This window comes from Hibiscus syriacus, unplaced genomic scaffold (genome assembly GCF_006381635.1).
Source record: "Hibiscus syriacus cultivar Baekdansim isolate YM2019G1 unplaced genomic scaffold, ASM638163v2 tig00110831_pilon, whole genome shotgun sequence".
NCBI classification, from domain to species: domain Eukaryota; kingdom Viridiplantae; phylum Streptophyta; class Magnoliopsida; order Malvales; family Malvaceae; genus Hibiscus; species Hibiscus syriacus.
The window spans coordinates 2,736,701-2,760,362 of NW_024062882.1; the positions used below are offsets into that span (position 1 = coordinate 2,736,701).

Here is a 23,662-nt window from a genome sequence, read left to right on the forward strand (position 1 = left end):
TTTTCGAGAAAAGGTCGTTAGAACTGAACTAAAGATCTAGTCTCGATATTTTTAAATAATCGAATGTTCTTTATCTTTCTAATGGCTTGGTAATCCTAATTTAACTTACTTTGTCGCTTTTGAATGTTATAAAATTTGCATTTTTGTTTTAAGGGATCATAAATCAAATTAAATTCTAACTTGTGAAATTCGTTGCAGAGACATGAATTAATCGACTAGGTACCGATTTAGGGCGGTGTGGGGGTGCTAATCCTTCTCCACGCGTAACCGACTCCCGAATCCGGATTTTGATAATGTAGACTGCAAATTTGTTGTTTTAATTAAAATTAATTTTTATTTAAAAATAACAACGTTTTTTGGGTGTCCAATCACACCCTAATCAAAGATTGGTGGCGATGATCAAAACCCAAACTTTAAATCAACAAATCAAAAAACTTATCTTTGTTTGGCTCTCTCTCACGTATGAAGAAGAAGAAGAAGAAAAAAAAGGAAGAGATTTCTGGAGAAATCTCTCAACCTTATCCCCATATATATATCATTATCATATCATTTCCAAGTTAAATAACCATTTTGCCCTTTAATTCCTTTGATAATTACTAATAACTTTCAGGAAATATTTTCAATTAAATCATTGAACTATTCAACTATTCTACTTTTATCATCAAATTCTGAAATTTTACAATTTGGTCACTAATATGGTATTGAGGATGTTACACGGTTAGTCTAATCGAAGAAATCAATTTAGAGGAACCCACGCTTTGAAAACTCAGGTCGTCGAGCTAACGACGTTAAACAAAAGCATTTGATGGGAGGCAACCCATTTCGTTTTATTTTCATTTTATTTATTTTATTTTATCAGATGCTTAATTTTATTTTATTTTTCTCTGAACATATTCAAATTTTGATATGACCATGACCATGGCTGCAGTCGCCACTAGATTGGGGAGTATTTCTTTTCCCTCTCTTTGATTTTAAATTTGATATACGTTTTGGGACAAAACGGAATAAGTGAGGGGGAGGATAAGCATGTGTCAAAATTTTCATTGACTTGTTTAATTGTTTGAAATTGAGTTATTCTGATGTTGATATGTTGGAATCGTTGGTCGCTAGTCTTGAATTTCGCTTTATACTCTTGCTTCCTTTTGGATTATGACCATGTTTTTTATCGAATTTAATTTGCATGATTGGTGATTGATATAGCTAGTAAATTTTTGTTGAGTATTGATATCTCATGCTTTTATCGATAGAGATGAACTTGACTCAATGCATATAAACTTTTCTTTGTGAGATTTGAGCCTAACGAGCATACATTTTCTTTCTTGCTCATTGTTTGACTTGTGTGTGCCGAACTAATTAGGATATTCTAGAACTTGTAATCACAATTTATATCGAGACTACATGTTGAACGTAATGTTTTAATGTGATAGGGGCACCTAGGATATACCCACTCTTCCCAAAAAGCCTACCCATTTATATATCCACTAGTGAACCACATTTGAGTCTATTTCCCTTTCTTTGTTTTACACCTCATAATTAAACCTGAAGCCTTTCTTTTTATTTTTCCTCTCTTTTCACACCCTTACTGAGACTTGAGATCTTGTATCATTTTTGTTCCACGAAAAAAAAAATTCAATGTTTCAAAAAATATCGAAAAAAAACAAAAAAAAAATAGAAGAAGGAAAAAAATCCTTTGTTCGAGAAAAAAAAGGAAGGAAAATCGATCTCTTCAATTGTCTTTCATCTATTCTTTTTTCTTATTTTGTTCTTCATTACACTTCATGTTAATTCGTGGATTGTTCTTAATTATTTTGATCTCTTGTATCGGTATTTTAAACCTTTCTTTTCGGTGTTTTCCCTACCCTAACCTAAGCCCCGTTACACCTTGTTTAAAGACCCCTTGATTATTGCATTATGTTCATTTTTCATAGTGGAGACTTGATTGATTCCAAGCCTATGGTAATATTTTGGTTAGTTTCGCTTTGAGCGATTTCATTTACCCCAAACACTTTGAGCGGATATGTGTGAATCTTTGTGAGGTATTGAGTCATGTTTCATTGAAGTTGACAATTAATTGTGATATCTTGCTTACTTTAAATTTTCTTGGTTGTATCTTTGCTTGATTGTAACTTGAATTCGACAAATATCATGGACTTAGTTTGATTGGAAGTTTGAGGAATAAATTGAAATTGAAGATGACAACTTATGATTTTAATATGTTAATTGAGGAATGCTTGAGGAAAAGCATTGAATAAGTGAGGGGAAATTTGATAAGTGCTTATTTTAGTTAATATTTTACTTTTAAATTACTCTTTAATCATTGATTTTTGTGGCTTATTTGTTTATTTTAATTCATTTTCTGTACATGACGTAAGATTCTGGAAATTGCACAAAAATGACACCATTCTGCAGTTTTTTTTATTTTCGGAATCAAAGCTAGATGGAATTTGGATTTGAATTAAACTCAAGTTTAGGATAATATTTAAACATTATATTTTATCTTTGTATTTTAGTTTAAATTGGTTTTTAGTATTTTAATTAAGTTTTAGAATATTATTTTTATGTTTTATCTTGGTTTTAGGTATTTTAGTTGAAATAGGTTTTAGTGTTTTAATTAGGATTTAGAATATTATATTATTTTCTTATGTATTTTAGTTTAAATAGTTTTAAGTGTTTTAATTAGGATTTAAGATGTTTTAGTTTATTTTTAGGATTTTGAAGGCTATAAATACCCTCTAAGGGTGAAACTAGAAACATATCTCTCTCATTTGAGAATAAAATCTTCCTTTTCTCTTTAGATTTCTCTCTATTTTCCCATACTTTTCTATTATGCTAAGTATGACTTTGGTTATGCTTAGCTAATTTTCTTTCAAGCCGAAGGCTAAAGCGAAGGCTCAATTCCAAACGTGAGAATTATAAGGTACTTAAATTGTTTCAGATTTTCTCTCTGTTTTCTGAGCTTACTTTTCAGGTCAAAACGATTTCGACATTGGTTCGGATATTGTTATGGTTAACGTTTGAAGAAGGATTTGCTTATTGAAGCATATTCAACTTCCCGAGAACACACTTAGCAAAATTGTTTGCTAAGAGGAATCTGAGATCGGAATCAATTGTTATTGAAACGATACAATCCTAGTTGGCAGCGAAGAATTGTTCTTGCAGTAACCGACGTGAATCTTGAAGTAAAAATCTGTTTCGATGATCCGAGGAATTTGAGGAGAAGTTGAAGTCTAAGGCTGCTTTCACAATAAGTTTCTCTTTATCTCAATCTCTTTAATTTGTTTATTTAATTATTTTTCTTTTATTTAACTATTATTTTTATTTTAAAAATAGCTTTTAAAAATTCCCTTTTATAATTATTACTATTAATATTTATTATTATATTATTTTCCCTTTTTTATTTATTTTATTTTAATATATCTTTTCAACTTCATCTGGAATTCTATCTTTTTCTAAAATCAAGAAAAAGTTTTATTAAATCAGAAACATCACAGTCCCTGTGGATCGACCCTGTTTCTCTATACTACCTTTTCCTTTTTATTTATTAAGAAGACATGAATTATTTTGATAGTAAAACGACGGTTATCAATCGTCGTCTGAGTTGGATTTTAACATGCTAATATGATAATCATTAACATTTTGGGATAGGATTTTATCATATCTCAGTCGGCAGGTTAATGTCCAACTCAAATTGTTGTTAATTTTTTAACAAAAAAGAACGAATTTGGAACATATGAAAAGTCGGGTGACTATTTTATAATTTTTAATAATCAGAGACTCAACAAAGCAACGTCCAATACTCAGAGGATTGTTTTATAACTTTTAATAGTCGATTGACTCAATAAAATTGTATTATATAATCAGGGGACCGTTTGTATACTTTACCCTATTAATTTATACAAAGATCGTATATAATTTTTTTTTTGATAATACAAAAGCCAACTACAAGATCGTATATAAAATTTATACACTATCGATACATCAATTATAAGTCATTCAAAAATATCAATAATCAAAGCCGAAATACATATCCTGATTGAGCCTGGGACCTTATCTTTCCACAGACCATCTCCCTCGCAGACAGTGGGGTGATTATACCTTCGTCATTGAAGAGTAGGGTGTGAGTGATGATGGTTTATAAATTATATATATTTTCTTTTGGACGAAGTATATAAACCATCTCCCGATTAATGGTATTATTTTATTCTCTTAATCAGTAAAATTATAAAGTGATTTTTCGATTATAAGACGTTATTTTGTTGAGTTTTTCGACTATTAAAATTTATAAAATGGTCATCCAATTATTCATATGTGATATGTTTCAAACTCGTCATTTTCATAAAAGTTGGTGGACGTCTGAGCTGTACGTTAACTTGTTAATTGAGATTTGATAAAATCTGATCTCGGAATCGTTTGAGTTGTATTTTGTGGATCAACTCTCCATTTGCATTATGTCATTGAGTCCGTGCTTGAAACATTATGTCATCGAGTCAATGTTTGCAAACAACGACAATATCAGTAGACATAATTAAAATATTATTTTATTATATCTCAGCCAATAGGTTGACGTCTAGCTCAGACGTCCCTCAATTTTTTTAATGAAAAATAATGAGTTTATAATTTTTAATAGTCGATGAACTCAACAAAACAACGTTCTATAATCAGATGACCATTTGTGTACTTTACCTTTTTCAAAAAAAAATATTAGTGAATATGATATTCTTAGGCGCCGATGATACCATCGGTTAATATGTGTTACGTGATAATTATGTATCTCCAACATGTACAATAAGAATATAAAGTTCTTAGAGAAAATTAGAAAAGTTTTAAATTTTAGAGGATATTAAAGGGAAAGTATTAATTTCGAAGATTGAACGATATTATTTTTAAAAACATTGATTACCGTGCGATACAATTAAACTTTAATTTTATTTCTATTAATTAATTTCGAATCAGTCCAAATCTTTGATAGAGAAATAGTTTGATGTTATGCTTGAACTGATGTATTGTTGAACGTTTTTTAGTGTATTGAAAACGCCAAAATGCATATCTTGATTGAGCCTGGGGCGTTATCTTTCCAACTATACATGGTCTCGTATTTATATTTAAATTGAACAATAATTCTATATGGGCATAATCTGTGTAAAAGCGACAAAAAAATAATACAAAACAAAGAATAATTGAGGCCAAGGGTTTCGAGGGAAACTGATATTTTTCGAGGAAACAAATATTATATTCGTGTTTATAGGCGAAAAGGAGTAAATTAGAAATTTTAGATTTAATGGTCGTCGACAATAACGATCAGCAGTGATAGGCTACTGTGGTAAGATGTCAAATTTGATTAGATTATTAGCTTAAATTGATATTTTATCTATATTTTAAGAGTTAAATTGATAATTAATCCCTTTTTACTAACGAGCACATTTTTAAACTAACGGCGTTTAACATCTCAAGGACCAAAATGTTATATATCGATAACGTAAGTAACTAAAAATTTATAAACTGATAACGTAAGTGACAAAAATATTACTTTTTCTAATTCAATAAGCAAAAGTGAAAACCTATGAAACTAAAGTGACCATTTCTATAGTTTATTCAAAAATGATTCCTATACAAATCATGATGTGAGTAAAATATTTCAAAATCCATTATTTTTTCTATATATAGAAAGGAAAATTGTTTATCGGCTCCATAAGAGTTGTAGAAGTTGATATCCATATATCAATCTTTAGGTTTATTGCATTAATAAATCATGAAAACCTTCCTTCCTTTCTTTGCATTTCTGTCACTTCTCCTGGTAAGCTGACTTTGCAAACTTGATTAAACAAATGGCAGTTTGGTATTAATAATATAATTTTTTACTATTTATACATATATATATATATATATTGTTAATTTGTATGGTTAATTATACATGTTTTATATGGACGCAGTTTGCAGACACCATTGTAGCAGCTAGGAAAGATGGTGGAGAGTATTGGAGAGCTGTAATGAAAGACCAACCTATGCCTCATGCACTCCAAGGCCTTGTTCAGATCGAGGTCACCTCCGCCGGTTCCGGTGAGCTGAACGAAGAGATTATTATTTCTGAGGATTTTAAACGACCAGTGAGGCCTAATGGAAATGAGAAGAAGTCCACATTTTGTGAAGATCTCGAGCCGAGGCCAAATGCTTTGGCTTACGGGGACGACGAGAATCTAAAAGTGAAGAAATCGTCATCTTTTGCCAAAGATTTCGAGCCGAGGCCAAACCTTTCGGCTTACGGTGGTGATGCTAATCTGAAACGAAAGAGATCATCATCATTTACCGAAGATTTCGAACCGAGACCAATGTTTCAGCTTACGGAGACGATGGTAATCTTAAAGTAGAAAAAAAATCATTAACTGATGATTTTGAACAGATACCGGACGTCACCATTTATCATGGGTAAAAGTGAACAAGAACATGCTACGTTGTATTGTGTGTTAGAATAAACTTGGAATAATCATCCGATTGGGTGGTGTGCTTTTATGTGAGAAGATCGATGTTATATTCCTGTAATAAATGCATGTTATATTAAATAATAAAATAAATTATTATTTGATACGCAGACATACTATAAGCCTTGAACCTCGGTTTTGAGCTTCTCGGCTCCACTTACATGAGTTCAAACTTTTCTAACAATAATTATTTGATTTAATGATATTTATAACCCTCAACTTTGTAAAAAATCAATATAGTCTCTGAATTTTTTTATTACACAATATACTAATTAAATTAATTTTTTAATAAATTAATATTTTAGTATTTTTATATTTAAAGTATTGAGTTGTAAAATTGAAAAAATGATTTCTGTAAAATAAAAATAAAATTAAGGGAAAATATAAAAACATAAAAAAGATGTTTTCAATGTTTTCCTTAAATTAAAAGTTGGATTAGTAATTAACTACTTCAACCTAAAACATAATGGGAAGCATAAACCCCAGTGGTAACCCTAGTGTGCCGCCTAATGTTCCTCCTTATTCTGGTGGTCGGCCAACGGATAGAACTCCGCTCTTTAATGTTCAGAGTTCTCTTGAGAGGCCAGGTTCTCCGCCTCTTGTTGCTGGTCAGAGAATTCAGAAGAAGGTGAATAATAATGAAGGTATTGGTGATGGGCATTATAATGGTGCCATGGGAAGATTGAGGTTGTGGGGATGGAAGTAGAATCCGTTGGAGGGAGTATCGCTCTGGCTGATAGTGACCCTACGGGTATTCAACAGGCTGGGGTTACTAAAAGTTCTATTGATGATTCCAGTATTGGCAAAGTTACGTATGCAAACATGGTGGCTGGATCGAATATCCAGCGGAAAACTTTGAATTTCGACTGTGATATCAATGACATTGAAGTGGTGGTTCTTGAAGACGATTATGTCATTGATAGATCCGGGGAGTACCCGAGAATCAAATTTTCAAAAAAGGTACTTGAACAAATTGATCGAAATATGAGAAACGTTATAATTGTGCGACTGCTTGGAATGATGATAGGCTATAAAGCTTTGTTGAATCGTATCAATGCTGTTTGGAATCCTATAGGAGAAGTACACTTAACGGACTTAGACAACAACTACTTCCTGGTCAAGTTCACGGAGGAAGAAGACTATGTTAAGGTGCTAATGGAGGGCCATGGACTATTTATGGGAGTTATCTAACCGTTCAACCATGGTCTCGAAGCTGTTCAACTTTGGGGAATCATCTGTCATATGTAATCGTTTGGATTTGCCTCCCGAAGCTACTTTATCGATATTATACTAAAGCCTTATTTCGCTTGATTGCTACGGTGGTGGGCACTATCGTTAAGATTGATTATAATACTCAAATGGGCGAAAGGGTAAGTTCAAGAGGGATTACACCAAATAAACCTCTTATTGACTTAAATAAACCACTTATCCCATGTATTGGAATTGATGGAGTTAAAAAAAGATTTGAGTATGAGGGATTACACCAAATTTTTTTCAATTGTGGTGTGTATGGTCATGTAAAAGAACAATGCACACAGGGGAAAGATCTTAGTGAACTCGTTGATTCAAATAAAGAAGTTACACCCGTTGTTCGCGAAGAAAGTGTGGAGGAAGGGCTTTATGGCCCCTGGATAGTGATTGCAAATCACAAGAAAAAACCTATTAACAACAACCGGAAGTCCAAAGAGGGTGGAATGGTAAGCGGTTCTAGAGGGTCTCGTTTTGCTGCGTTGGATAACGATGGAAGAGAAGTATGATAGTGTATCTACGAGTGACGGTCAAGTCCTTAAGCTGGTGAAGGAAATGGAGCAGCCAAATCATCATGGCCAAGAGGCATCGATAAATTTAGTGACCCGTTCAGCTGCCTACCTTACTTAGAATCCAGAAAAGAAGAAGAAACAAACTAAAAAGAGAATCGAACAGGTGGAGGTTTTTTCGATGATGGTTGGATAGCATGTGGATGTGATCGAACATGCCATGAGGATTAATGGGAGTAAGCACATTGCTCTGGCAATTAGATAACCTAATATTGGTGTTAAGAATACTGATGGGTTTAAAATTTCTAAAAATCAGGAGGCAATGGGGAAATCAGGGAAGAAAAATTTAGTTAAATAAAAGGTGCTCGGAATAAGAAACAAGTTGAGAATTTAACGAGAAACAAAATGAATGTTATGAGCTGGGTTCAAAATGTTGCATACCAATAATCCATGGATGTCAAAGGGGATCATCAGGTTATAAACCATGCAAGTTCGTCTAAAATGAATGAAGGGGTTTGGTCTCCATTGGTCGGTTTAGCTATTTTGAATGTTAGAAAGGTTGGGGAGTTGGAGGGTACCTAACGCTTGTCACAGTAGTAAGTACTTCCATTTGATTATTTTTTGATGACTTGCTTGATTAGTTTCAATTCATCTTTAAGCTTTATTAAGCTTCTATATTACCAAAGGAACCAAAAACAAGTCAAAAATGAAGGAATTAAAAAACTTCAATTAACTTACCTTAAACATGGAAGCATACTGTGGAAGAGAATGAGAGAAGAGAAGAGTATCTAGAATTCTCTTTTTCCTTTATCCTCGTTTCCCACATTCTTAAATAGCCTTATAAATGAATTTTTAATTCCTTTCATGACAAAAGACCACTTTGCCTCTCCAACCTTCAATCTTTAATAATAAGTCCTATATACAAATTTTCCAAATTAGTTCTTGAACTTTTCTAATTAACGAAATTAAACCACTATATTTTTTATCCTTACACTTTAGTCGTTGACCCGATAATTTGGGTGTTACAAATCTCCCCCTTAAGAAAATTCGTCATCGAATTTTCACTGTTCAAAGAGACAAGAAACTTGTTTCCTTAAATCCATTTCACATTTCTATGTTATTTCTTCCACTTGTTACTTCCCAAAGAACTTTATCTGAAAGATTCATTTCATTTCTTAAATATTTACTTCCCTACTAAAATTCATATTGGTTCTTCTTTATGGATCAAAACAGATTAAACTTATATTCTTTCCGTGCTATTATTTGAGAAAGATCTAATCAATATTTCTTAAATATTGAAACATGAAAGACATTTAACTTTTGTCATTCCTTGAAAAACATTATTTTCCTTGAAATTCAAATTCCTTGTTCTTCAAACCCGCATATAACTTTTGTCGATCCTTATCTGTCTTAAGATTATCATGAATAATATTCACTTATCTTCAACTTCTTTAATCAAATCTGGATGCACTAAGTCTCAATCTTTCAATTATAATCAACTTAATGAGGTCTCATATCTTCTTCTACGAAAGAAAAACTTCATATAAAGTTATCTTGAAAATTTCATAACTTGCAGACATGATATTCTTTTAAAATCAACTTGATGTGAACTCTTTTTCATGACATGCAACCATTCCACAGACTTTAAATCTTACATTCTCATTTTTCTACTTATTCTATTTTTGACTACCACTAAAATTAATCTTTCTTTTACAGACCATTATATACTCAACACTTCTAAAAGTAAAAAAAAAAACTATCTTATAACTTTGTCATACCCATTATCATATTAACCTGCCATGTTGCAGTTAATCAACATTTCATCAATCTCCAGATAATCAGTCTATTTCTTGTCTTTACATTCCTCCACATACATTTGACTTTAGATCCTTATAGATATAATATCATTCCTTACGTATATAGGGTGCCCTCACAACAAAATCTACAAGTACTACTAATTTAATATTAGAATTCAGATATTTTCTTACTTAATTCTCTAATTGCTTTGCAGTAAAATTAGAACTTTTCCAAATTCTAATCATAATAACCTTGGAACTTATGTCAATATTCCTTGTACATCTTAACATTTCTTGATACTTATCCATATATTCTTAACAGAGTCTACATGGCAACAAAATACAACCTTACAGGATCCACACTTATGCTTGCTCAATTTGGTATACCATTTTTCTCCTGATCCTTTAAACTTTATCACCCATGCCTTAACTTTTAAAAGTTGGTTAACCTTATTAGACCAACCAACTACATGCGAATAGACAATAGCGCCAAAATTTTGATCAAATTCCATAGACCTTGCTCAAATAATTCCAAAACCTTGAGGTTAACCAAAATCCCCTCAGATACAATTAATACTGGCACTCCACGTAGTCTGACTATCTCCATAAAAAATCAAGTCGAATCCGGAATGGAATGCGTAGTCTTTATTACTTGCTCCATAATTACTCAGATTGAATCTTTTTTATTCGATGACAAAAATAACTCAATTATGAAATCTATTAGAACTCTTTCTCATTTCTACTAAGAACTGAAATTGTTTACTCTCATTCCAAATTTATTTAAAACCTTATTTCTAACATGTCAAGCTTATCAGTTACACCTCCATAAGATCCTTTATCATACTTGGTTCTCTAAATTGTTTACTTATATTCCTAAAAAAAATCTTTTACTTTCCTCTACCTTCAAGGTACTATTTTTTTCTTCCAACAAACAGCCAACAATCAACATAACATATCACTTTCCATATCTTTTATATGATCCCTAAAAGTCTTAAACTTTTTCTTTATCTTACTTTTGACTTTGTAATTTGACAAACCCTTCTAGTTCCCTTCTTCAACTTCAATGCAGTCAATCCAATACTTTTTTTATCGTCTTTAAAGAAGTATAATATTTGGTAACTTTTACTCATAACTCAAAAACTTTTCTTTTTCATTAAAAACTTTCTTGTAACCTAGATCATCTCTTTTTCTTATACTTCAATATTCTTTTCATATCAATAGGAGAAACGACATCTTACTAGTACTCATTAATGCTTACCAATTTTACTGGACCTACTCACTTTGATAGTTTACCCTACGTATACATAACACTATTCTTATTAATCCTTACATTTCTCCGCTTCAATCTTTAAGAGCTAGATTCAAATATGTACCTAATCATTTACGATACTCTTTCTCATGAGTCTTCTAATCCAGTTTATAGAATTGACATTTAAACCTGACTTCTTATCGATTAACAATTTTTAACTCCTTATTTGCTTATCAAAATGATTTATTTTACTTCGAACGAAACCTAATTACTTTTCCTATAGATCTTATTATTACTTATCTTGTATTTCCTTGTTTCTTGTAATTCAAACAACTATTGTCTTCCCTACTAATAACTTGTTTAGTGGGGAGGAATCTTAGAAAATTTCTCCATAAATCTTTTGAATAATCAAAGAACTTCAACAAATTTCGAATTCAAAATAACTTTTTCACTTACAGCCAATCATAACTCATACTTAATTTATATTTTCTACCATTTCAACATTAACTTCTTTTTGAAATTTAAATCATTAATCAAGATTATACTTCATGTTTTTATTTTATCTCACTAATCTATTTGGCTTAGCAACCAAATATATCTAATTTGTAACGAGGATTATTCTAAATCCCCAGAAGATGATACTTGTTCTTCTTTGCTACTTTACTTTGTAGACTATATCCATCCATAATTTCATAATAGTTACCTCTAAACATCCTCTTTAGGAACCTCTTTGCTCTCTTTATCACATGTGATCTATCATACACGTGCTCGACCTCTTAGTAATGAGACCACTCCATCCAACTTATTCGTTTCAAAATAGTAGAGACCATCCAACCAAATTTTCTCTTCACTAACCAAAAATCCGCAGAATCATGACCTTCTTCAGCTATTTCATTTAACTCAGGTAATCCTAAACTTTCAACTCTTTAACAACATTTATTCTAATAACTTGAAGAATTAAACGATTGAAATTGCATCAAAATCACATTCATCATTCGGAAAGTACTCAATGATGCGTATGTTATTCACTTTACTGTATTACTACTTCACTTATTAACTCTAATTATCCCTTCACTTCGGAAGACCCATTAGTTTTACATCTCTTAATATCTAGTCACTTAACTATACCAGCAAGGACAACATACTCATTATACTATCAGATCAAATATACTTATTATTTCGTTGGCATGTACAAACCAAACATTTTTTTACATTCGACCGGCCGGTCTATTTCAAAAACTTGACTCAACCTAGGCTCTAATACCATTAAATATAACACCCAACCCGTATCCGACCCATATATGAATCTGAGGTGTCACGTTAACTTTTCAAACTCTTTGACTCTTTTTAAAATACGATTAAAACATGAAAATGAACATAAAATTTAATACATCATAATTAAAATACATATGAGAGCATTTAAACATTAATTTTTATGGTACATGCCAACAACCTTCTTGTGAAACTATCACATAAAATATCATATTTCTCTGATCTGAAAATCTGCAAACATATGATGTCATGCCCTTGCTTACACTGCTTACATATCGCATACTCTTGAACCTACGTGTGAAAACACTCACACGTTAAGTCATTGACTTAGTGAGGCATTATGAGTACTATTTAATAATAAAACATTTGTATAAATTTATAAAAGAAAGGTTAAATTAAAAAACATCACCAATCTTATAACTTATAACATCTCTTATTAATCAGTGAAGAATTTATACTCATTTTATTCTTGAATATACCTTTCATGTCATTAATAATATAGACTTTTAGACAAAGTATACTTTCAAAATAATTTTTATTTTCATATAAACTACATATAACTTATAAACTTTTCATTTAATATTCATTTATTTAATTGGCCCAACATATAATACTGAGAACTCAATGTATGTGAGTACATTGAGGTTGTGCTCTAATGATGTCACCACAGCTCACATAATTTTCACCGAAGTGCCACATAATTATCCCGAATGACCACATAGGTTTTCACCAAAGTGCCACATAGGTTTGCACCGAAGTGCCACATAGGTTTGCCTCAAAGGACCACACAGATTATCCCGAAGGACCACATAGAACCCTCGACTCTTGGCATGCCAACTATACCTCTAATTCTCATACATATACCTTGGGCTTTAATTTATAATCATTTTGAGTTTCACTAATTAGAGTGTCTTATTCTCGTAGTGTTCGTTCATATAGGGTATCTTCGCGTAGAAATTTTTCATTTATCACATTCACATACATATATAACATTTTTAGATATAACACTTTTCACATAGAACCATTTTATGAAACATTATCCAAGTCTATCATTTATTCACATAGAACTTGTTCTCATAACATTTAATTTCACATATCATTTATTCAACAATTATCATATACCCATGGTTCGTACTTATTTCATATTTCATATCATATTCCACTTATCAATTTAATCATATAACGCATATTCACATATAACATATATTCATAACATTTTACTTTGGTCAAAAACATTTGAGATTGACTCATCTCAAGCCATTCTCCAATCATAAATATAATAATTAAATAGCACTCACATTTGCCTCAATTAATCCCTAAGCAACACCTATTTAACTTTAGCTTACTAACTCTGCACGTCCATTCATTCAACACTTGTTTCCAATCAAATCTACACATTAATATGACCCATGAATGTCAAAGCTCAATTACACCTACCCAATTAATCTTTACTTAAACGAATTAAAACACTTAATTTAACATTTTAGAACAACTAATATTGATACTCTGCCTACAATACTGATACTTCTCTTTTATGATACCCTTACCCACTTCAGTACCGATACCATTTTAGCATTCTGGAAATCCCTTACAACTACAGTATCGATACCACCCTCTTGGTATCGATACCTTCACATTGGTACCGATACTAATTCAATTAGTATCAATACTGCTCTTCGATTATTTGAATTTAACCTTATAGTATCTGTATTATTCTTCTAGTACTGATATCCTTACCTAGAATTCTTCTGGTTCATTTCAAAAATTTACTCATCTTCACTTAAATCTCCTACTTTATATCCATTCATGCCTTTAAACTTACTTACTCTTACCCCAGCTAACTTATATACAATAATCTCCTTTAGATATCCAAATTTATCCATATAACTCTTGAGACTAAAAATCATATCACTTCTTTAAACATGTTTTTAGTCCTTTTTTGATACTTTTAATCCCTTAATTAAACCCTTGACAAGTTAAATATTCCTTTAGAATTCAAATATTCATCATTTCCTAACAATTCCCTCAAAACCCCATTTTACTAAATCACCATTAATTTATCCATCTCTTAGTTTCAACTCATCTTTGAGCTTTATTAAGCTTCTATATTACCAACGGAACCAAAACCAAGTCAGAAATGAAGGAATGAAACAACTTCAATTAACTTACCTTAAACATGGAAGCATATGGTGGAAGAGAATGAGAGAAGAGAAGAGTATCCATAATTCTCTTTTTTCTTTATCCTCATTTCACACATGCTTAAATAGCCTTATAAATGAATTTTTAATTCCTTTCATGACAAAATATCACTTTGCCCCTCCAACCTTCAATCTTTAATAATAAGTCCTATATACAAATTTTCCAAATTAGTTCTTGAACTTTTCTAACTATTGAAATTAAACTACTAACTTTTTAATCCTTATACTTTAGTCACTGACCCGATAATTGGGGTGTTACAATAACAATCATTCCTTTAACCACTAAAGTAGCTTGGTTCGTGTATACCTTTAATTATTAATATTGGAAAAATTAACAATGAAAAATAATTTCTCTACAAATTATGATGTGATTGAAATATTTTAAAAATAATCATTATTTCTTCTATATATAGAAAATGAAATTGTTTAAATATCCATAGATCAATCTTTAGGTTTATTGCATTAATAAATCATGAGACGTGCCCACATCAGGTGAAGAGGACCAATCAAAGGAGGTAGATTTCAGTCTTCATTTCCCAGAACTTCATCTCAAAGGAAAAGCAAGGAGAAAGAAAAGAGGAGTTTCAAAATAAAATTCTAACAAAATCAGAGCGAAAAAAGAAGAGACCGCGCTAAAAGAAAAAACAGAAGGACTCGAACATATCCGAAAATAAGGAAAGGTCATTATCGGATTCTGACTTACGAGCCAGATGGAACATATGCACCAAAGAGGCGATAATGGCGTTGGCACTGGGAAAAGAACTGAGCATCCAAATAATAGGAAATGAGCAGGAGGTTATCAACGAATTAGCGTTACTGGATGAAGCAGACCAGTCAAATAAGGTAAACTAAATCCATATTACTCTTTGTAGCATGAGAATTTTATCTTATATCATAAGGGGACTGGGGTCTGAGGTGTCGATAGTATGTAGAATACTTCGAAGGCAAAGAGTAGAAATGTTCTGTTCAATAAAGAAACGGTTTGCGTTTCTGTTACAGTTGTTAAGAGTTGTTGATAGTTGTTGTAGGGTAGTTATCTTGTTTGTAAAACCCTATATAAGTATGTAAAAGTATTTGAAGTAATCAAGCATTTCAGTTCATCTTCATTTCATGTGTTCATATTCTATGAAACTCAACATGTTATCAGAAGCAGAAGGTCCTAAAGGTTGCTAGCTTCTGTGCTTTGGCATGCCTTTGTTAGCTTTTGGAACTGTTAATGCTAGATTCATCTTAACTACTGGAAAATGGATTCTGAAGGCACTTAGTCAGAATGAGTAAACGATTACACTCCATGTGTTTCGTCTGATCAAGTAAAGCTATAGGAGGAATTAGTGGTGCTGAAAAGCAATTGCAAAGGAAATAGGTTCATAAGAGGTGATTTCATTGCAGTTAGAAGCAAGAGTGAAATGAGTAGTTTTGTAAATCGTTGTCGTGGATGTGAAGATTTTAACAGTTGTTTCGAAAGATGCTGCCTTATGATTGTACCGCTTGTAGGGAGAATGTTGACTTGGAATGGACAAAGGAAAAAATGGAATAGCCTGGGTAGACTTCTGGCAGATGAAGTTTGGTTTCAAAATAATTCGGATATCATGTTTCAAGGTCTGTAACGCCAGGTTTCAAATCTCATCTCATTCTTACTATTTAAGGAAAATGTTGACTCGGATCCTATACCATTCAAGCTCTTGAATGCATGACTATCCAATAAAGTATGCATCAAGGTAATTGAAGAACACTTGGGAAAGTTTAATTGTTCAGGGAGAAGTTTTCCAGCCAACCTAAGAGGGTTAAAGAATCATTGAAGAAGTGGAATGCTTTGGACATGCGAAGATTATAATAAAAGGGTAACAGAATGTTTTCAAGCATCTATGATGTCTTCAAAAGTTTTTGTGGAGGCAGATTTGGAGTATACAAAAGGAGAAATCAAAGGTCAAAATATGGAATCTCAGTTGAAGGAAGTAATGATAAAGAACAAGAGGAAGCTGAAACATGTGCATTTGTAGCTTTCCATTGCTTAACCAAGTAATTTTAACCACGACCGAGGTCGTTGGGTGTAGTTTAGATTTCGAACAAGAGAATGTTTGATGATGGTACAGTCGTAGATAAGAGTGAAGCTAAAGTGCTGAAAGAAGATATTTTATCTCCAGCTCGATGTCAAGAGTCTGAAGTTGGTGGAGTGTGGTGATAACACAAACACAAGTTTAGTCAAGTGTTAGAGTTTTTATATGGTGTCATATTTGTTATCATATGGAGTGTTTTCTGTGCTGGTTAGTTGATGATTTGTGGTTTAATGAAAATTTTGGTGATTGTTTTGCTGGGGAGTACTCTTTTCTCCATTTAGATTTAGGGAGACTTAATAAAGCTCATAGCCTAAGCTTAAAGTTGTATAATTTAATCCTTAAAAAAATCACTTTACCTAGAAAAAAAATTAATAAATCATGAAACCCTTCCTTCATTTGCATTAATATATAAACAGAATTAACTTTGTGATATCCTAATAAAATATAAGTCTTAAGTGACGTCTACATTTATAGGGTGTATACATAATCAATAAATTAATTAAGAAAATTATAAATATATACTATTTTGAAAAAAATTTAGGTAAAAAGGTAGAAAGATCTCTGTACTTTTTGAAAAAAAATAATATGATCATCGTATTATTTTTTTCTTTCAATGCGGTCTTCTAACTCAAAAAAACAAACTCAATGTGGTCCTTCAACCAACGTTTTTTGTCGTTGACCATTACAGTATTGGCGTACCAGATCATGGTATTGACGTGACGGTCCACGGTGCTGATGTGGCAGCCCATCTGTCATGTTAAAGTTACTAATTTAGCCCATCTTCCATGTCACCTATCACATTAATCTTCTACCTTGGACTGTTATGTCAGCATCGTAAACTGCCACGGTAGCATTGTAACTACCACGTTAGCACCGTAATTGTCAATGACGAAAATACGTTGGTCATAGGGCCACATTGGATTTATTTTCTGAGTTAGATGGTCACATTGATAAAAAATAATAATATGAGGAGCACAATAATTTGTTTCAAAAGTATAGGGGCCTCTGATACCTTTTCGTCAAAATTTTATGAAATTCTCTATATTCAGATCTTATGCAGAATTTTAAAATAATTATTTATATTATTAAATATATAAATACATATTATTTAAATTATTAAATCCATAACAAATATTTAACGCAAAAAGGTGTTAGATGTACCTATACTCTTTAAAAAAAATAATATGGCTCTCGCATTATTTTCCTGTCAATATGTCTAACTCAGAAAACAAATTCAATGTGATTTTTTGACTAATATTTTCCGTCATTGATTGTTACGATGCTGACGTGGCAATTCATGGCACTGATGTGGTAGTTTACGGTATTGATTTGGAGATTTACAGTGTTGATATGGTAGTCTGCGATGGCTGATGACGCAACAGATGACATGACATATAGGATAAATTGGGTTTTTAGTTTCGTTCGAGGGTAAAATTGATTTTTTAAAGTTTAAAGATTTATTTATTTTTTTAAAAAAGTAAAAGTTATTATAAATTTAAATATAAAATTATTCAAATATTTTTAAAAAATTAAAGTGAAAATATTAAAAATAAAAAATAAATTACTAAAAAAATTGAGTATACATATTAAAGGTCCATTTGGTAAAGCTTTCTAAAATAAATTTAGCTAGAAAGCCCATTTTGAACATAAAATTAATACCAAACGGGGTAAAAGTAAGGGTAAAGTATAGTAATCGTCACTGAACATTTCTGAAGCTTGCATTTAGGTCCCTCAACTTTTAAAACTTGCAATACAGTCCCCCAACATTTATTCCGTTTGCAATATGGTCCCCAACTTAAATCACTGTTAGAAAATTAGGATAAATTATATAAACAGTCATTGAACTTTTTAGGCACTTGAATTTAGGTCACCAACTTTTAAAACTTGCAAAACAGTCCCCCAATAATTTTATTTTCTTATTAAATATAGATGTATAGAAAATATAAATGATTCAATTTATATTTAAATGTATGAATCATTTATATTTTTGATATATTTTATTTTTCTTGTATAAACTAGTATTTAAAATATGTTTATATTTTAATCAAAATATTTCAATATACGAATAAACATATATTTATATAAATGTATATTTATATTTAGATGTATAAATAAAAAAATATATTCATATATTAATGTATGAATCATTTATATTTTTTGAATATTTTATTTTTAATAAGAAATTAAAATTATTAATTATATTAGAAATACTCATTATATATAATCATGAATTATAAATATGAAAAATATAATTATTAAATTTAGTTTAAAAATATAAATCTTAAATTTATTCTTTTAAAATATTGTATCAACTAATATTTAAAAAATATATTAAATCTATCAAACAATTTATCAAATATAATATTTTTTATTGTAAAAAAATATAATATTTTCCCATCATTTATTGCTTTCAATTTTTTGCCGAAGTTCAAATCTCATTATTTCCATTTTCCATTATATTCTTTTTTTTCTGGCATTGGTCATACTATTAGTATATGTATTATTGTATATCTCTTAACACAAACGATGGTGTTAGCTTAGTGGCTCCACCCTGTATCTTTCATTTGCGTGACTCAGGTTTGAGTTTGCCCAAGACCCAAATTTTACTTCTTTGTAACTTAATTTTCTTCTAATTAGGTGGTGACATGTGTCACCAATAATATATATCATGATCATGCGTTAACACATGTCAGATCCTGGTTAAATGATTAATTTATTAAATTTTATTTAATTTAGGACCAAATTGATAGCATATATAAATAATTAGGTGGTGACATGTGTCACCAATGACACGTGTCATGATCATGTGCTAACACATGTCAGATCCTAATTAAATGATTAATTTAGGACCAAATTGATTATATAAATAATAAAGACTGAATGTATAATAATGTCAATTCCTTTTAACTGCCACTTCATCATTTGTATCAATTGGTAACGACTAGTGGCTTAGTTGAAACAGTTAAATAATTATGTTGTATGATTGATAAATTTAAAAGATCGATGACAAAAGTAAAAAGGGCTAGATAGTTAAGTTGTCAACCTAGTAGTTTACACTTTTATTTATACGTCAAAATAACATTTTATAAATTTAAAATTCGAATTATTTTCAACCTCTTCTATATCCTAACTACTTTTTTTAATTAAAATATTTCTTCAACAGATAAGAATTATACTATTATATTTATATAAAAAATACGTATCACATGTAATATATAGACATATCATCAACACTTATACAAAATATTTTTTACTAAATTAATCGAGACTTACAAAATTTTAAATAAACAAGAATTACAAATTTGGAATTAGTCGAAACTTACTATGCTTTTTAATTATATTTTATGTCGAAACTTATCATATAATTATCTTTTAAATTAGTTGAGAATTACAAAAAGATAGTTAAAAAAATATAATAAGTTTTGATTAATCCAAAAATTTTAAGTCTCGACTAATTTAAATTTTATAATTCTCTATTAATCCAGTAAGAATACTTTATATAAGTGTTGATGATATGCAAATATGTTACATGTAAATGTTATGTATAATATATCTTTCTAAAAGTAATTATTTATAAACCTATTATATATATATATATATAATTTTCTAAAAAAAATTATAATAGTTTTAGTATTTTTTAATATTTATATTCAATTTTTTAGTAATTTATTTTTTATTTTTTATATTTACTTTTTTGAATATTTGAATAAATTTATATTTGTAATTAGAAATAACTATTATTTTTATAAAATTAAATAAACCCTTGAACTTTTAAAAAATCAATTTGGCCATTGAACAAACCCAAAAGCTCAATTTAATACATATAACATGTCAACAACCACTCTGAACTGCCACGTTAGCACTATAGACCACCACATTAATTTTGTTTTTTTATGTTAAAAAAACATATTGAAAGAAAAAAAATTATTAGAGTCATGTTATTTTTTTTGGCAACTTTTAAAGAACAAAATATCTAAAATTGTAGAATTAAGAACTTACTCGGTGCTTCATGCGGAGCTTTGGGGGACAAGCATCTTCTTCATGTTATTCTTACTTTTCAGCTCAGTTAGTAGGGCACAAGGTTTTTAACCTTGAGGTCGTGGGATCGAGTCTTACGGAAGGTATTTCATAATTCGGAGGTCTTCTACGGAAGCTGTTCTTAATCTGATATTGGGGGCAGCTTACTATCTTACCTCCCTCTTATCTCATTACATATGGGAACGAGGTACAGTCATTTTTTTAATCAGATCCGCCTATGCTTTTAATTATTAATAATGGACAAAGTAAATACCAAAAATAGCATCTCCACAAATTATGATGTGACTGAAATTTTCCTTTTTTTTAATAAATCATGAAAACCTTCCTTCCTTTCTTTGAATAAATCTAAAACAATAGGGGTCCGCCCATACTTTAATTATTAAAATTGGACAAAGTAAATGCGACAAAATTAACATAATTGATAAAAGAACAAATTATTCTCTCTAAAATTTTAAATTCAAACAAATATGACTATAAAATATATACACATAGTCATATATTAATTTTTTTAACAAATATTATCTTATACTCATTTTATATTATTCAAAAAAAATAAATTCCAACGAAAAGGAGACCACAGGTAGCAAAAGGAGGCTTCCGTAGGCAATTATTTGGTATACATATATCAGTTACTATTATTTTGAAGTTTCGTCGGCATACAATTATAATTATTTAGTTGATTTTTTAAATTTTACTATTTAAACATTTTATTAATAAAAATGCATTTTAAAAATCTGCAATAAAATAAACTTTAAAATATATTATAAAATTTCATTATTTAAAATAATTAGATTTAAGGATACTTTTGTCAGACTCAATTTATCATTCTTGCCCCTATAATATTTTGTTATCAATTTAACCCTTGAAATTGTTTATTAACTGCATCATTCTAAATATTATAACCTAAACCTATTTAACCCTTAAATCCTAAACTCTAACTTAAACTCTCGACAATAATAGATATTTTATACATTGATAAAATTAAAAAACTTCGAAAATCACATTAATTTAAAAATGTTATAAGAAGGAAAATGATAAATTAGATAAAAAAATAACCTTTAAGTCAAATAATTATTATCAAATTTAAAAATACTTGACCTTTCAAAGAATTAATGGAAAATAATGTTAATGAGACGTAGAGACCACATAGACACTCTTTCCTTTTTTGTATAAATCTTATCTTCTTTCAATAAAACTTTCCACCATCAGTATTGATTACCGACTTTTCAAAACAGAGATATGGAAAGTGGAGCTGAAGTAGACATTTGGAATTATGTCTTTGGATATACAAAAATGGCCGTTGTTAAATGTGCTATTGAGCTTGGGGTTGCCGATGTTATTGAAAACCATGGAAGCCCCATGACACTGTCCGATTTAGCAGCCGTCCTCCGCTGCGAACCGTCGCGTCTCCACCGCATTATGAGGTTCCTTGTCCATTACCAAGTATTCAAACAAGAACCCACCGGCCAGCACTCCATGGGCTTCTCATTGACGCCACTGTCTCGCCTTCTGGTGAAACATGGAGAAAACACCATGGCGCCTTTTATACTGTTAGAGTCTAGTCCTATCATGTTAGGGCCATGGCACAGTCTCAGTGCTCGAGTCCTCGAGAGTGGGAATATTTCACCATTTGAAGCAGCAAACGGGATGGATCTATGGAGCTACACCGAGGCAAACCCTGGTCATAGCAAACTCTTGAACGATGCGATGGCTTGCGCTGCTAGACTGGCGACCCCGGCGATAATTGAAGGATGTCCAGAAGTGTTCGATGGTGTTGAAAGCTTGGTGGACGTTGGTGGAGGTAATGGGACTGCTTTGAGCCTTTTAGTTAAGCAATTCCCACGGATTCGAGGCATCAACTTCGATCTCCCTCATGTTGTTGCCGCTGCACCGAAATTCGAAGGTATCGAAAACGTAGGAGGCGACATGTTCGTGTCTATTCCACATGCCAACGCTGTGTTTTTTAATGGTTAGACGCTTTTTACCCTTCATTTTATCAACGTATAACATGATTAATCTACATATGTTTTTGTGAATTGCAGTGGACTTTGCACGATTGGGACGATGAAGAATGCATTAGGATCCTAAAGAAATGTCGAGAAGCGATACCAGAAGACAAAGGAAAGGTCATAATTGCCGATGCAGTACTCGAAGAAGATAATAAAGGCAACGAGTTAGAATTCGCAAGGTTGATGTTAGATATGGTGATGATGGCTCATACTAATAAAGGGAGAGAGAGGACTCGAAAGGAATGGGACTATGTTCTTCGAGAGTCCGGATTTACTCGATTCAATGTTAAATCCATCCAAGCAGTTAAGTCTGTAATTGAAGCTTATCCTTAGAAAAATCTATTGCTCAATGGAATGTTTTATCTACCACTAGAATAAAAGCTTGTTGTGTACGAAAGATTTCAATCCCAGCAGTTGTTTTTGCAGTGAAATATTGCATGTTTTAGTTTGTTATTACTTATCTATTGATATCAATATATTAATTTGTGATCTTTCAAAAAGATATCTTTACTCTTATCATAAAATTTTTATAAAAGTAATACAAGTTAACATATATTTTGAGATAACTACATGTTTATATAAAGGGTAAAGTATATAAATAGTACCTGAACTTTTAAGGCACTTTCATTTTGGTCATCTAACTTTTGAAACTTACAATACAAACATCAAACTTTTAATTCGATTTCAATAAAGTCCTTTCCATTACCTCCGGTTAGTTTTTGCTGACGTTGCACTCAACTCCCGTTAACTCCTCCTCCTCTCAAACAATTAATCAAGTTGTTGGTAATAGGGTTTGCCGCTATCAACCAG

General features: G+C 30.9%; 2 protein-coding genes across 2 annotated transcripts; both read left to right on the top strand.

The window, feature by feature from the left end:
- The first annotated feature begins 5,686 nt into the window (after positions 1–5,686).
- On the top strand, positions 5,687–6,365 carry LOC120142807 (organ-specific protein P4-like). The gene is made up of 2 exons (XM_039157303.1): positions 5,687–5,794; positions 5,931–6,365. The coding sequence occupies exons 1-2, from the start codon at positions 5,750–5,752 to the stop codon at positions 6,363–6,365; spliced, it is 480 nt and encodes a 159-aa protein (XP_039013234.1). The 5' UTR covers positions 5,687–5,749.
- A 15,685-nt stretch (positions 6,366–22,050) lies between these two features.
- LOC120142696 (acetylserotonin O-methyltransferase-like) lies at positions 22,051–23,262 on the top strand. Its single transcript, XM_039157214.1, has 2 exons — positions 22,051–22,805; positions 22,880–23,262. Exons 1-2 carry the CDS (start codon positions 22,083–22,085, stop codon positions 23,183–23,185), a joined length of 1,029 nt encoding a protein of 342 aa, XP_039013145.1. The 5' UTR covers positions 22,051–22,082; the 3' UTR covers positions 23,186–23,262.
- The last annotated feature ends 400 nt before the right edge of the window (positions 23,263–23,662 follow it).

Coding starts and splice junctions, on each gene's coding strand:
- LOC120142807 (XM_039157303.1), top strand. CDS start 5,750: ATGAAAACCTTCCTTCCTTTCTTTGCATTTCTGTCACTTCTCCTG. Junction 5,795..5,930: donor CATTTCTGTCACTTCTCCTG/GTAAGCTGACTT, acceptor ATATGGACGCAG/TTTGCAGACACCATTGTAGC.
- LOC120142696 (XM_039157214.1), top strand. CDS start 22,083: ATGGAAAGTGGAGCTGAAGTAGACATTTGGAATTATGTCTTTGGATAT. Junction 22,806..22,879: donor CACATGCCAACGCTGTGTTT/TTTAATGGTTAG, acceptor TGTTTTTGTGAA/TTGCAGTGGACTTTGCACGA.